Source organism: Rhipicephalus sanguineus, chromosome 11 (genome assembly GCF_013339695.2).
Source record: "Rhipicephalus sanguineus isolate Rsan-2018 chromosome 11, BIME_Rsan_1.4, whole genome shotgun sequence".
In the NCBI taxonomy this organism is placed as follows: Eukaryota; Metazoa; Arthropoda; class Arachnida; order Ixodida; family Ixodidae; genus Rhipicephalus; species Rhipicephalus sanguineus.
In genome coordinates, this window is record NC_051186.1 from 125,369,757 (window position 1) to 125,383,590 (window position 13,834).

Here is a 13,834-nt window from a genome sequence, read left to right on the forward strand (position 1 = left end):
GATATACAGAATCCTACCTTATTCACAAGTTCAATACACTCCAGCCAGCAGGTATTAACGTTTCTAAGGGGGCTCTTGAATCTATTTGATATGGTACATACACAACGAAAACCAATAAGAGTTAAGTCCTTCTAGGAATTTCGAACCTACTATTGTTAAACTGTCAAGTGCTTCAACTGACAATCATTCAGCGAAACGTATACCCCCCGTCTCTCCCCCCCCCCCCGCCCCCCGCTTTCTGTTTTCTTTTCGCGTCCCTTATGACTCAGCCAGCCGTCACGGTGGCCTCTCCCCCACTCCCCCACCCATTCTCCCTTCTGGTGGAGAGGGCACGAAGCATATACACACGATAGCTAAGGAAATCAGTTCCAGCCTTGAAGAAGACAAGTCCACTTGTCGAAACGTCGGCTCGAGCACTTACCCCCTGTTTACGGATTTTGCTCATTACTAGTACTGAATACCGCTAAACAGCCAAATTATCAGGCAATAATTTGATTTCTGGCACAAATTTAGAAGCTTTATAAAGCTGGAAGGTAAAAAAAAAGTCGGTTGAAATCAGGAGCGTAGCGCAGAGCCATCCAGATTCATGGGTGAACTTTCTTTCATGGGGCTTATCTTCCTGTATTGTAGCTAGGGAGTGCGGAGTGTGTTTTCAATATGTCAATAGCTGCATTATTTGTTTATCGCGTCATCTGTCATATAAGACTGTGTGTGTGTTTATCACACACACGCACACACACACCAGCGCGCGCACACGCACACACGGACATACACACACATACACACACTCACACACACGCACACTCACACACACGCACACACAACACACACAGGCGCACTCACACACACACACACACAGCACACATAGGCCCACTAAGACACGCACGCACAACACACACAAGCACAGGCACACGCACACTCATACACAACACACTCATACAACACACACACGAGCGCATATGCACACACAAACGCGCGAACTCACACGAACATATCTTTTAAATTGACAAAGATACTGTTCTTTCTTTCTGGTTTACTACAAACGCAATGACCAAACAGATGGGACGTGGATATCCTGATATGCATGACCAGTGTGGAGACTATGGAGACAGACAAGATGTGCTTCGCCGGGCCGCCGACGGTCTGGAACTCTACAAACATCGCCTTCACCTCGATCGTGAGTACCCGCTAAATGTTTCATGCCACCCATGAACAAAAAAACATATCGGTACGTATAGAAACTGTTGTGCTACGGAGTAGTTTATACGCCTCTTTACAACACGGAGTGTCCCTGCTAAGTTTTGCAAGAATAAATATTGCAAGGAAAACAGTTGTCACACGTATGGTACGCGGTCACCCGCGCAGTTTCGTCGGCAGTACTATGCTTGTGCTCGCCTTATTCCGTTAATTAAAGACAATAACTGAATTTTAAATGAAACAGCAGCTTGCACAGCGTGGGCCGGGATATCTTGTTCGCGGAACAAACTATCAGCTAACATTACAACTTGAAAGAACGCCAATTACCAGGTGTCATACATAGTTCATGTCTCAAGGCGATTTGAAGTCATGTTCCGAGAAACATATCAATACTAATAATAATATCTGGGGTTTAACGTCTCAAAACCACCACATGCTTGTGACAGACGCCGTAGTGGAGGGCTCCGGAAATTTCGACCACCTGGGGTTCCTTAAAAGCACCCAAATCTAAGTACACGGGCCTCAAACATTTTCGCCTCCACAGAAAATACAGCCGCCATGGCCGGCATTCGATCCCGCGGCCTTCAGGTCAGCCGTCGAGCACCATAGCCACTAGACCACCGTGGCGGGGAAAAACACAATACTAATCCCCAGAATGACTGGAACCTGAACACCGCTTCTAAGATATAGAGCTTTCGATCGACGGTCATGCTTGAACACGTAGGTAACCCAAGGGGTACTTTGCGAACAAAAATTGGAGGACCCTTAAGCTTCGCCTTTAAGAGTTGAACGCGATAGCGAAATCCGGCCCCTACACACACACACACACACACACACACACACACACACACACACACACACACACACACACACACACACACACACACACACACACACACACAAACGCGCGCGATGTATGTATAGTAGTGGTACATGTTTTCGATCTAAAGCACTTCCCTGTGCTAGAGTCGAGACATGTTTCTCACAATGGCTCACAGATGGCAGCACAATATTTCATGTTTGCTTAATATGTTTTCCGCTAGATGGACATAGTTGTCCATTTTTGGGGCTGTTTGCAAGTTTGTGTGCGTTTTTAGCTGCGATGGGTGCACTATCCAGGCTTTTTTCGAAGCATGGCGTGCCGCAAGAAGACGTAGTTTTATGGCCTCGCCGATGCGCCTACAAATCGCCGATTGGGCTCATTTTCGTCGTGACACCTGCCCAACAAAATGCGTTGAGGAGACTCCTTCCACTACATGACATTTATCTAGCGTTTTTTTTTTTCCGAAGCAGTTGCAAGTAACGTTGAGGCTTTGTGGTGGGACACCTGCTTTCCACGCAAACAGCCTGGGTTCTATCCTCAATGGGACCGAAGATATTTTATTGCTTATTTTATTTGCATCCTTCTCTATTTTTCGGTGACGGACAATTTTTCGCTCACAAGGGACGCCGTCACCGACGGCGGAATTTCTGCGAAACGAACTCTCTAACGCTATCGCGTTAAAATACTTGAAGCGAGCTTCGTTTCTGTGGCTCATGAACATACAGTCAAGTGCGTGCTGGGACGCTAGCGAGAGTTCCGCGGGCCGCTTGTTTGAGACGCCTGCCTTTGAATGCAAGAAGAGGGAGCTGTATTAGTCAAGCAGCTGCACTGCCACAAAGTAGGACGAAGGTTCAAACAACGAAAGCTCTCACGAAGACATTCTTAAGCTATATTTTCAGAATGGCAACGCACCTAAACAGTAATTTATACCTCGATTAATCCGGGATGTAACGGTACTTACATGTATTCCGGAAAATTTTATACCGGAAGCAGTTATGAGCTCACAACGACAGCCTCTTAGTGGCGACGTTGTCCGCCGCCGCCGGTCCGTCGCAGCTATGGCGCACAATGAAAAAAGAAAAAGGTTCCGAACCCGAATTCAGTCCAGGCGCAGCGCGTGACTGTCAAGCAGTCAGCCCTTCCAGTGCTTTAAAGTGGTTCGGGAAAAGACCCTACACAGGTGCTATGTTCGGTTAGGAGTCGCGTTAGCAGATATATAGTGCCTAACAGAAGCTAAGCGTGGCAGATCCTGGCAGAGCGTGAGACCATGGGATATGCATTGCGAGTGCGTCGTTTAGAGCTGCCCGTCCATTGGAGATGGCTCCGCCAAAACAGATCATCATGAGTCACGGCATCAGCAGACTCTGTAGTCACATTGTTGTCAATACTACCTTACAAGCACGTAGTGGGTATTTCGCTGCTTCGAAATTTGATAGCGAATTATGCCGTGATTCGTTTTTCGAAAAGCTACTTGCCCTAGGCGCCCTATGAGAGGCCACACCCGGCTCTTGGAAGGCTTCCTCCAGCTGACGCTGCGACTGTTCTGCGTATTCCCAGCAGGCCTGGCGTTTTTTTTTCTCGTGAACTTCCTAGATTACTTGGAACAGTAATAACAAGCGGACCCATCGCTGACGAACACGCGCTTTCTTAATAATGTGAAAACTTTTGTTTCGCGCTTACTAAAACTTATGCATGCCTGTTTGTATGCCTGTGTCGGCACTAACACTTACTGCGTGGCAGTGGTATGACCCTGTACAAGGGCGTAGCAAGAATCCTTTTTCTCAGGAGTTGGGGGGGGGGGGGGGGGCGTAGGGTTGACGCGCCTATATTGTATGTTCATGCGTGCGTTGGATGTACTCGTGTATATATCAAGATGTGTATTAAAAAATATCGCGGGCCGTCTGAACCCTCCAACCACCCCCTGGCCACGCTAATGGTCATGTATATTAACTTCAATATACAAGGATTTTAGGGTGTCCTCCACTGCGGACATGTTGCAATTGTTAAGGTTTTTTTTTCACTCGAGCATTACTCTTGTGTTCTTGCTTCTAAATCAGACTTGTGAATTTATTTCGCCTACATAACATAAATTGCGAGCCATATTTGTATTTGTCATTAGGTGCTTTCCAAGCTCGAACCATTCTTATTACGCTTTTATGCTGTCGTCATTTGTCAGAAGAACCAAGCAGCCGCCTGCTCCTTGTTGAAATATATATATATATATATATATATATATATATATATATATATATATATATATATATATATATATATATATATATGTGTGTGTGTGTATGTGTGTGTGTGTGTGTGTGTGTGTGTGTGTGTGTGTACAAAATGAAATGCGGTAAAACAGCAATTAGGAACAACGAACGAGGTCAGCGTCCTTGGCTCCCGACTTGCTCTTGATATTCGTGGATAAAATGGTTCCCTTGCGCTCTTCAGTGATTCTTCTTTGTGCTAATCCCGTCGTTACACACAGTCTCACGAGTGCTGCCGCCAACGCGGGTTGCGGTGCCGAGGCCGCTGTCAACTAAGGGGAAACTCGATTATCGCCTTTGCAGGAGCGTGTGTCCAGGTATCTCCTTGACTCGCAGACATACCCGGAAAAACTGTACATGGGCGTTTCGTTCGAGATGGGAGTCAATCTGTACCAGCTGACGGAGACGGATACTCCAATAGAGAGCGCTCCATACGCTCCATGCGACCAGTTCACGCAGGTCGGGTACGAGCAGGTACGGGAAAACAGCATTCTTGACAATGTCAGGCCATCCACGGTGCATGAGAAGCACGGGAATAGTAAAGCGATCACCGCTTATTTTGTAGTTTGGCCAATTGGCGCGAGGTATGCTAGACCATGTAGCAATATGACATGGATCACAACAGTATAGACTCGTACGCTTTAGTGGCGTCCTTTTTCTAGGCTATCACGCTGCGTGTGAGCAGGACCGGGACAAGGCTTGCGCAGAGAGCGAGCACTTTTCATGGACGGAAAGTATTGATCTGTGCTGGTGATCTGCTGGTTATTACTGAAACGGCGGCAAGCACATGAATGCCGTGCCATATAAATCTTGCCGTACGTAACATGCATATCATGATTTGCATGTTGCAACCTGTCTCTTATGTTCTTCCTACACTGAAGTCACGCTATACCAAGTCCAGCATAGTACTGCTCGTGCAGCGAAGATTCGTTGTCGCGTTTATGCTAGCTACGACGAACCAGCTCGGCGAAAGCCGGTAATGCGGATCAACTTCGATGAAAAAGAAGTGCTGTCATCTGCCCGCTTGGACGTATCACGTATAGTTTCTTAGAAGACGGATGCATTCTCTCTGTGAAATTTATGAGAATTTCTTTTGCAGCTTCGTGCTGCAAGCGGGAGCCTGACGTCCTTCCATTTCATGTGTTAAGGTAGAGTGCTGTTGACAAGAAGCAAATCAATTATTGACAGCAACGTAGCAATACATGTCGGGTCCACGAGTAGTTTGGTATTAAGAACGTATTCCATGCTACTCCACTGACAGCATAGGCACCTTGTTCTTTTCTCTGTCGCATTGACACGCAGGATAGTCCACAACTGTGTGCCATTTTTTTGTTCAAATGTTGTTGCGTAGAATGCGAAAGGGACTGCGTGTTTTTTTAGGGATTTCGTTATTGCGGCCCGTTCTGATTAGAGCACTGCACGGGCCGTGATTGTCGGCCCGGGCCCGGAAATCGTTCAAGTTTATTCGCCCGAACCGGCCCGGTGACTGAAAGCGAGACCCTGATCCGGCCCGAACCCGAGAAAAAAATTTCGCCTACCCGGCCTGAGCCGTCCCGACCGAAGATCGGGCCCGACAGGGGCCCGAACAATTATTTTAGGTGATGTTGCCCGAGTATGGAATCGACAGCTAGCTGTTTTAGGTGGCAAATATCTGTGCTTTTCTGGCACATGTATCGCAAACAATTATGTTTTAACCTACGGTAATTTTTCGTAAAAAGGGGCTCACGGTGGAAACAGTTTAGCGAACATACTGGATACAATGAATGTTTGATCAGCAGTGGTATACTGTACCTATTTATTCTCATAAAAAGAGAGTGCAAGCATGACGCGAGAGCCGTAGAAATGAGGCGAGCAGTTCAACAGTGTTTAAAGCTCAGCTAACTGCCTCACGTCTAAAACGGCGGGTGATGCTCCAGCGGCACGGAGGACTTGACTCTAACCTTCTCAGGCTTTCTAGTACCATGGCCGTATAATTTCTTTTTTTCGCACGCCGCAAACCTTTGTTCACGAAAGTACACGGCTGCTACTGCAAGCCTGCCATATCAAAACAATAATCATATGCTTTATACTCCACAAGGCACAACATCGATAGCCTACACGGCTTCACATGGAAGTTCATATGGACCATTACGTATCTTCAACATCGTTACGTATCTTCAACAAGTCGGGCGTCGTTTTCGTCGATCGTCTGCTCTTCACCTTAAACGTGATTGACGAGCCTTTCTCTTTTTATCAAGTTCGCTTTTCGGAAGTGCCTGTCCAGCTCGGAGACCTTTTTGAAGCCGCGCTGCAGGCGGTAGATTGTGAGGCGGCGCTAATCTACCGTGAGAGCTCTGCAATTGCGCGGAAGCGAACGACGACGCGGCGTCGAGAACGGAGAACGCTCGTTGCATGCTCCCAGTTTCTATTTTTCTGCCAGATATGGCGCTGCCTGTCAAGTGCAGCAGCGCCACTAAGCGATGCTTGGGAAGCCTATAGCAATATGCTACCTATATATTAGCGTCCGGTGTATTAACTTTTAGCTCGCCTGTTTGAGATTAATCCAGTAGCCCCAATGCAAGGAGCAAAAATTGTTCAGTACGTGTCCCTCATGAAAATCCTCCAAATAGCTTGCCCCCACATAAAAAAGCGTTGTTCATTTTTTTCGAGATAGAAGGGGAAACATATATGAATTCACTACGTATACGTGGAATAAAGGGACACTGAAGAGAAGAACGATTTTACTGTTATCAGTGATTACTCTTTTACAATTCCAAAATAATGACGGTCGCTGCGACAAGACTTGGTAAGCGTTAAAACGCACAAAAAGAAAATGCGGGTGGCGACGCCACCGTGAAGTTCGCGCAACAGACGCCGTGAAGTCATAGATTGTGACAGTGGCTGCTGGGGCACACGTAGTTCCTAATCGGTAAAAAGGAGCTACACTGACCTCTGAGGAGACCATAGACTTAACATACCAAGTTACAGCAAATTTCGTTGACCCAAAGTCCTCTAAATGCGACAAATAGTTTGAAAGCCGTGACGTCGCGCGAGGATTTTCAAGGGTGAAATTTAAAAATGGTACTATGACCTTGACGTTCTCATGAATTATTCAACTGTGACGCCAGGAAACAACTCTCGCACAACTTATGGTGGTGAAATGAATGGCATTCGAGTTCTCAGAGTACACTGTCAGTCTAAACCGACCCAGTGTTTCACTTTAGTGTCCCTTTTATTGTCCCTTTAGTGTCCCGGGCCTGGGTTTTGTGTTAGGCCCGAGCCCGTGCAGTGCTCTAATTCGGATTGACGTTAAAGGCATCGACACTGCCTATATTTGTGTTTTGTAATGCCACCGATCCGTTGAGCGGATATCTCCTACCTCTACACGCAGGTGTGCGACCCACACGCGAAACTGAAAACATTGGACAACGTAGTCGTTGAATCAGGAGTCATCCTCGACTATGTCTTCTTCTACGATAGCTGGGATACTATGAAAAAAAAGGTGAGCCTGCGAACATGCGTAGAGGTTGTTTGACAGGGCGTTGGCTGACCTTTTTTTTATTTACTTGAGATATCTCTACTCGAGAGAACTACTAACTCAGTATAATGACAAATTTGTTTGGTCGGATATTTCTCGACGAATTGCAGCTGAGTTGATGAAAGTAAGAGGAAACAGAAAAGGAATTGCATGTATGAATTTCCTCAAATATCTGTCTGTTTTTTTTTTTGTAAACTACCGAGACTTCAATGTGTTGCAACAAGCATGCAACTATGAACACTTATAGATTCGCAATAAGAGTTGCACGTAGGCTACAAATGATTCTGTTATATTTTTTTTCACCATGCAAACGGCCTTTTGTGCACAAACCAGCGGCTTCTAAAGCAATTATGTCCGGTGTCCTAACCGCTGCGGACGCGGTACGTAAACTTTGTGAAATTAGAGGAAAAGTCGTAGCTATCTCTAACACACAGTCGATGATTTAGATAAGTGGGTGTGTTTAGGGTTTCCGCCAATAATATCAAATACATAAAGAAATTCGCGGGCACAACATCACTGTGGCGTTTGCACCTCTCCCCGTGCATGAAAGTCTCTTTGATCAGTGGAGGCCTCTCAACCAGGATACTTGAGTCCTCCGTTCAAGGGACAAACGGTCAGAGCATGTTATGCGTGCACTTGTGACATAAGCCGATATGACCATTGAAGACACGACTCTCAGCATTTGGAGAAAGGCTGCAAGTGCTGCATGGAATGTGTCTTGCAGAACGGGCAATGCGGCCAACTATTCGCCTCGAGATCTTTGAGTGGCGCCCTGTCTCGTGTGACGTCAGAGAGGGGACTCGGGTGCCGCTCTTCGCGCGCGCGTTCGCTACGTGACGGCTGCCCGACGCTACTGGCCAGTTTCTCCTGCTCAAGCTATTGAAACATTAGTGGGCAAATTCATAGAGCAATTTGTACTGAGTGTTCACAAGCTATTTACAAAAGTAACTGCTAACAGAATTAATACGACATTAGAGTTCAATCAACCAAAGGACCACGCAGGATTTCGTACAGGCTTCTAAACAATAGACCATATTCATACTATCAATCAGGTGATAGAGATATGCGCGGAATACAACCAACCCCCTATAAATAGCCTTCATAGAATGCGAGAAGGCATTTGATTCGGTGGAGACATCAGCAGTCATGCAGGCACTGCAGGATCAGGATATCGACGAAGCCTATATAAACATAATGGAAGAAATCTACAGCGGATCCACAGCCACTATAGTCCTCCATAAAGAAAGCGACAGAATCCCAATAAAGAAGGGCGTATGGCAGGGAGACACGATCTCTCCAATGCTATTCACCGCGTGTTTACAGGAGGTTTTCAGGGCCCTAGATTGGGAAAAATTAGGAATAACAGTTAATGGAGAGTATCTCAGTAACCTGCGATTCAGTGATGACATTGCATTGATTAGTAATGCGGGAGACGAATTACAGCTCATGATTACTGAACTGGATACGGAAAGCAGAAGAGTAGGTCTCAAAGTTAATATGCATAAAACTAAAGTAATGTGGAACAATCTTGGCAGAGAACAGCGCTTTGCGATAGCTGGCGAGACAATATAAGTTGTAAAGCAGTATGTATACTTGGGACAAGTAGTAACCGCGGAGCCGAACCATGATAGTAAAATAACTAGAAGAATAAGAATGGGATGGGGCTCATTCGGCAAGCATTATCAAACCATGAATGGTAGTCTACCACTATCCCTCAAGAGGAAGGTATATAACAGCTGCATCTTACCGGTACTTACCTACGGAGCAGAAACCTGGAGACTTACAAAGAGGGTTCAACTTAAATTGAGGACGACGCAGCGAGCGATGGAAAGGAAAATGATAGGTGTAGCCTTAAGAGACAGGAAGAGAGCAGAGTGGGTCAGGGAACAAACGGGGGTTAAGGATATCATAGTTGAAATCAAGAAGAAGAAATGGATATGGGCTGGGCACGTAGCACGTCGGCAGGATAACCGGTGGTCATTAAGGGTAACTGACTGGATTCCAAGAGATGGCAAACGCGTGAGGGGGAGACAGAAAGTTAGGTGGGTAGATGATATTAGGAAGTTTGTAGGTATAACGTGGCAGCAGAAAGCACAGGACCGGGTTGATTGGCGGAAAATGGGAGAGGCCTTTGCCCTGCAGTGGGTGTAGACGGGCTCATGATGATGACTGATTGTTCAAGCAAAATGCCCAGCGAAATCTAGCGGAGTTGCCGTCAGGAGCACGTTCAGTGTCGATTGCTCCTGGTGTTGTCTGCTAGCCATCAATGTGTTCTTCTGCACGTATGGCGAAGATTTCTTTTCGCGACTGTCTTATGGCTGTGGCGCACTCAAAATGACTTGCGGGCCCATTATGTGTCACTGATTTCAGCGTTCGGGCTTCGGCTACCGTATCTGCGTCAAAGCGCAACATACGTATGCCGCGTCCTGCGCGTGTTCGGTTGCGAAGCCTGCTCCTTCGATTCGGTTCCTTTGTGCGGAGTTTAAGGCGCATCACAAGCGACGTGTGATGTCTTTCAAATAAATGAAATTGTCCTTACAAGCAACAACCTGTGAATAAATTCAAGATTTCAGCAACTTCCCTGTAAGAGCGTCGTAAGTACTTGAAGTTTAAACTAGAAATAAAAAGCTTGAGAGCATTTGTCAAAATGGCATGCGCGATGGTGATATGAAATATTTCGTAGCTTGCGCGGGGTATGTTTTTTTGTGCAGATATTTTAACCAGGGTGTCGGAACGGAAGGAAAACCAAAAACGAAAAACGAAACAAACGATAGTTTCGATCGGAACGAAAACGTAACCGAAACATTATCTATTATTTCGTTCCGGAGTGAAACCGATATTTTTTCAATCGTTTTTTCGTTTCAATCGTTTTTTTATCGAGAAAACTACCCAATCCGGAGCTGCTGAGCTCATGCACTGAGAGCATATCTCAGGGTACTGTATTAGCGCGTACCTCAAGCAGGAATTCCAAAGCAAAGATGTGTTGAAATTGTGCGAAAAACAAAAACAGTGGCAACCAGAGATGTTTATATTAACGCAAGTGGACTTTGCGTGCCTGTCACGCAGGCCAGCGTAGAGAGGGCATTGTCGGCGCGGACGTTTGTTACAGCGAAAGCTGTTATGAGGTCACAACAGCTGATTTTGGCGCCATAGTTGTCCGCCGCCACCGGTGTCCATGACCGCCATCGCGTGATATAAGAAAACATTAAATAAGAAACAACTTTCTAGGATCGGATAGGATTTCAAACAGCCCCCTCTGCGTGGCAGTCGGGTCTTCCACCACAGTGCCACGCTGATGCTTGTAACTCCTTCGCAAAAATACTCTCTACAGGTGTCATGTCAGGCAAGGAATCGTGTTAATATATGTATTATAGCGTGGCAGAAGAGAAAAATATTAACCAGTGAACACTAAATGACGTTATGCTTCTGAGGTCGTGCTCACTCCCGTGACACAAAGGATTGAGCCCACTAAAAAAATTCGTATTTGTCTTTCGAGAAAATAAATACTATGACTATGAAAATAATACTATGATTTCGTGGTACAGTTACTTCCGTTCCTCTAAAGAACGTGTTTTAACCCTTTTCCCACTTTCCTAAGAAGAGGGCAAGTAACTACATCACAAATCCACTGTTCTCTATGATTACCTTAACTTCAAGTTTTTCCATAAAAAACTGTTACGAACCGTTACGGAACATTTTTTTTCGTTCCGGAACAGAAACGGAACGGTACCTTTTGCGGCGGAACGAAACTAAAACCGAAACGAAAAACATTTCGTTCCGATACCCTGATTTTAACCCATACGTTATTAAACCAAAGTTTGCTGACTAGGTCGCGGCCGTTTGAAAGTAGGCTGAACAGATTAGTGTAATCATATTAATGTAGATCAACACAAAGCTTTCGCATCGAAAAACGTAGTAAGGTGTATTTGCAATAAAACAGCGTAAATCACTCTCAACGGTCGATTCCTAATAGGGCGTGATGCGGCCATTGTACTAAAAATGCTCGCAGGGTCTCTTATGCATTTGCCTAAGATGACTCGAAGGCGAAATCCATGTTCTTTCAGTTCATCGATGTTCAGTCGACGTTTCCCGCCTCCTTCCGAATGCTTCTTGGACATAACGTGGTTTGGCACTGCCTCCAGGATCGGAGGCACTGCAAGCTTTTTACACGTCGCCTGGTTTTGCATTGCCTCCGTGATCGACCCACCGATCACGGAGGCAATGCAAACCGACGATGTTATGTGATGACGTCTTCATGTGACGTAACGTTATGACGTCACGAATATTGGCGGCCTGTGATGCACATGAGGACGTCATAACGTGACGTCATCTTGTGATGAATTTTTGCATCACTCGTGTTGGCGGTGCCGACTTGGGACGCAGACGGTGAATTTTAGCGTTTGATCAGGAATCCAAAGCTGTAACCCATAAACGATTAAATCATGTTCCAGCGCGGTAAAGAATAGCAATGACCAGCCAAAGGGGCCAAAATAATGATGGGAAAGAGCTCTTTCTCCTCTTCCTGGACCCCTGCGCCGATTTTTCCTACTGTTTACCAAGCTCTATTGTCGGTGACAAACGAAACACGAACAGCGAAGCGCGTCCCACAGCATTAGCAACTGTATAATGCGCGCCGTCCTGGTATCACCATTGACATGCACACACCCGATTAGGCCACACTGCGCAATCGAAATCCTGAATCTGGCTCAAGAGCGGCAAACCGCAAGAGCGTATCTATCTCTAACCATAAGAATGCGAACTGTACCAATAGTACGTGTAACAAGTTTTAATGTGCACCCAACTCGCCTAATATACGCTAATTATCATCAATAACCCTCTTGTCGATGAAGTTATCAATTTTATTTCGTAGGCAAACGTTTTGTGTACACGACTACCATTGGGAGTGGAGTGTGAGTTTTCGTTCCACTCAAGTCTGTTTACACTACGCTAATTGTTGCGAATAAGCCGTAAAATTTATCGAGCTTCGCTTCCAAAGCAGCGTAGGCTATCTTTAACTCGCCTGGCGGGACGTTCGCGCTTTCACGTAAGCTATTCAACGCCAAGGAGCCCAGTGAGGGACGCTACGAACTGGGGGGCATGATCCTGACCATGATGGCTGTGGGTATATAGAGGATAAGAAAAATTTAAACGTTTCTTAACCTGCTGTAATGCTATCAGTCATCTAAAGAACAATCATTACAAAAAAAAATTCGGCAAATCCCACGCGTTCTGGGAATCGCTTTCATGCGAAGCAGTCAGCGAGTACTTTTATACTGTACTCTATGACTGAGCCAACGAATACGAGGTGGATTGACGTGTTTTTGTAAGTGTAGCAGCTATCTGCACATCGTGGGCTTACCAGGCACGTCGACAACACTGGCGTTTTAAGGGTGCGACGTAACGGCGTAGCTATGGTGCGACGTAACGTCAGTCCTCAAGTTAGAGTACATATGTCAGTATTATCGAAACTAAGTGCACTTTATGGTGGAATCATGTGAATACCACACGTAACTTTCGTTATTGTATTCCACAGGGGTCGAGGAAAGCTTCAATATAGCTTTTTAAATCGTAGGAATACAGATGTAATGTTTAGTAAACTGCAATAATAGTGGAGCCAACACTGGCCTGTATCGTAGGAGTGCATATGTAGAGTTTCTTGCTTTCTTGTAAAATTAGATAGCCAGCACCACAAACACAATTGACGTTGCACCGACATTACGCATGCATAGGGTGTTTTTCCAAACCAGTTTATAGACCTGGCGTGGCTCAGTGGTAGAATACCTGATTCCCACGCAGAATGCTTTGGTTCGATTACTGTTGGGATCCTAATTGTTATGGTTATTCTTTCCATTCGTCGGGTCAAAGCTGCCGATGTCGGTTTTTCTTAACGCTCTCTCATTTAAATTACCAATGTTTGTTCTCACCGTTCCTGGGTAGATCTAAACTGTCAATCACCTGTGGCGCATACGCCTACACCGAGGCCCGTGGTAAACGGGTATGTGCCACACGTGTCTGGAGGAAATGGTTTGACAAGGT

The 13,834-nt window shown here is 45.8% G+C and overlaps 1 protein-coding gene across 1 annotated transcript in view; it reads left to right on the top strand.

The window, feature by feature from the left end:
• The first annotated feature begins 1,066 nt into the window (after nucleotides 1-1,066).
• LOC119374024 (uncharacterized) overlaps nucleotides 1,067-13,834 on the top strand; it is a 35,548-nt gene continuing 22,780 nt past the window's right edge. Inside the window, exons 1-3 of the mRNA XM_037644076.2 lie at nucleotides 1,067-1,177; nucleotides 4,585-4,755; nucleotides 7,652-7,762. Of these exons, the coding sequence (XP_037500004.1) occupies nucleotides 1,085-1,177; nucleotides 4,585-4,755; nucleotides 7,652-7,762 (375 nt within the window). The 5' untranslated portion in view covers nucleotides 1,067-1,084. The remainder of the gene's footprint in view (nucleotides 1,178-4,584; nucleotides 4,756-7,651; nucleotides 7,763-13,834) is intronic.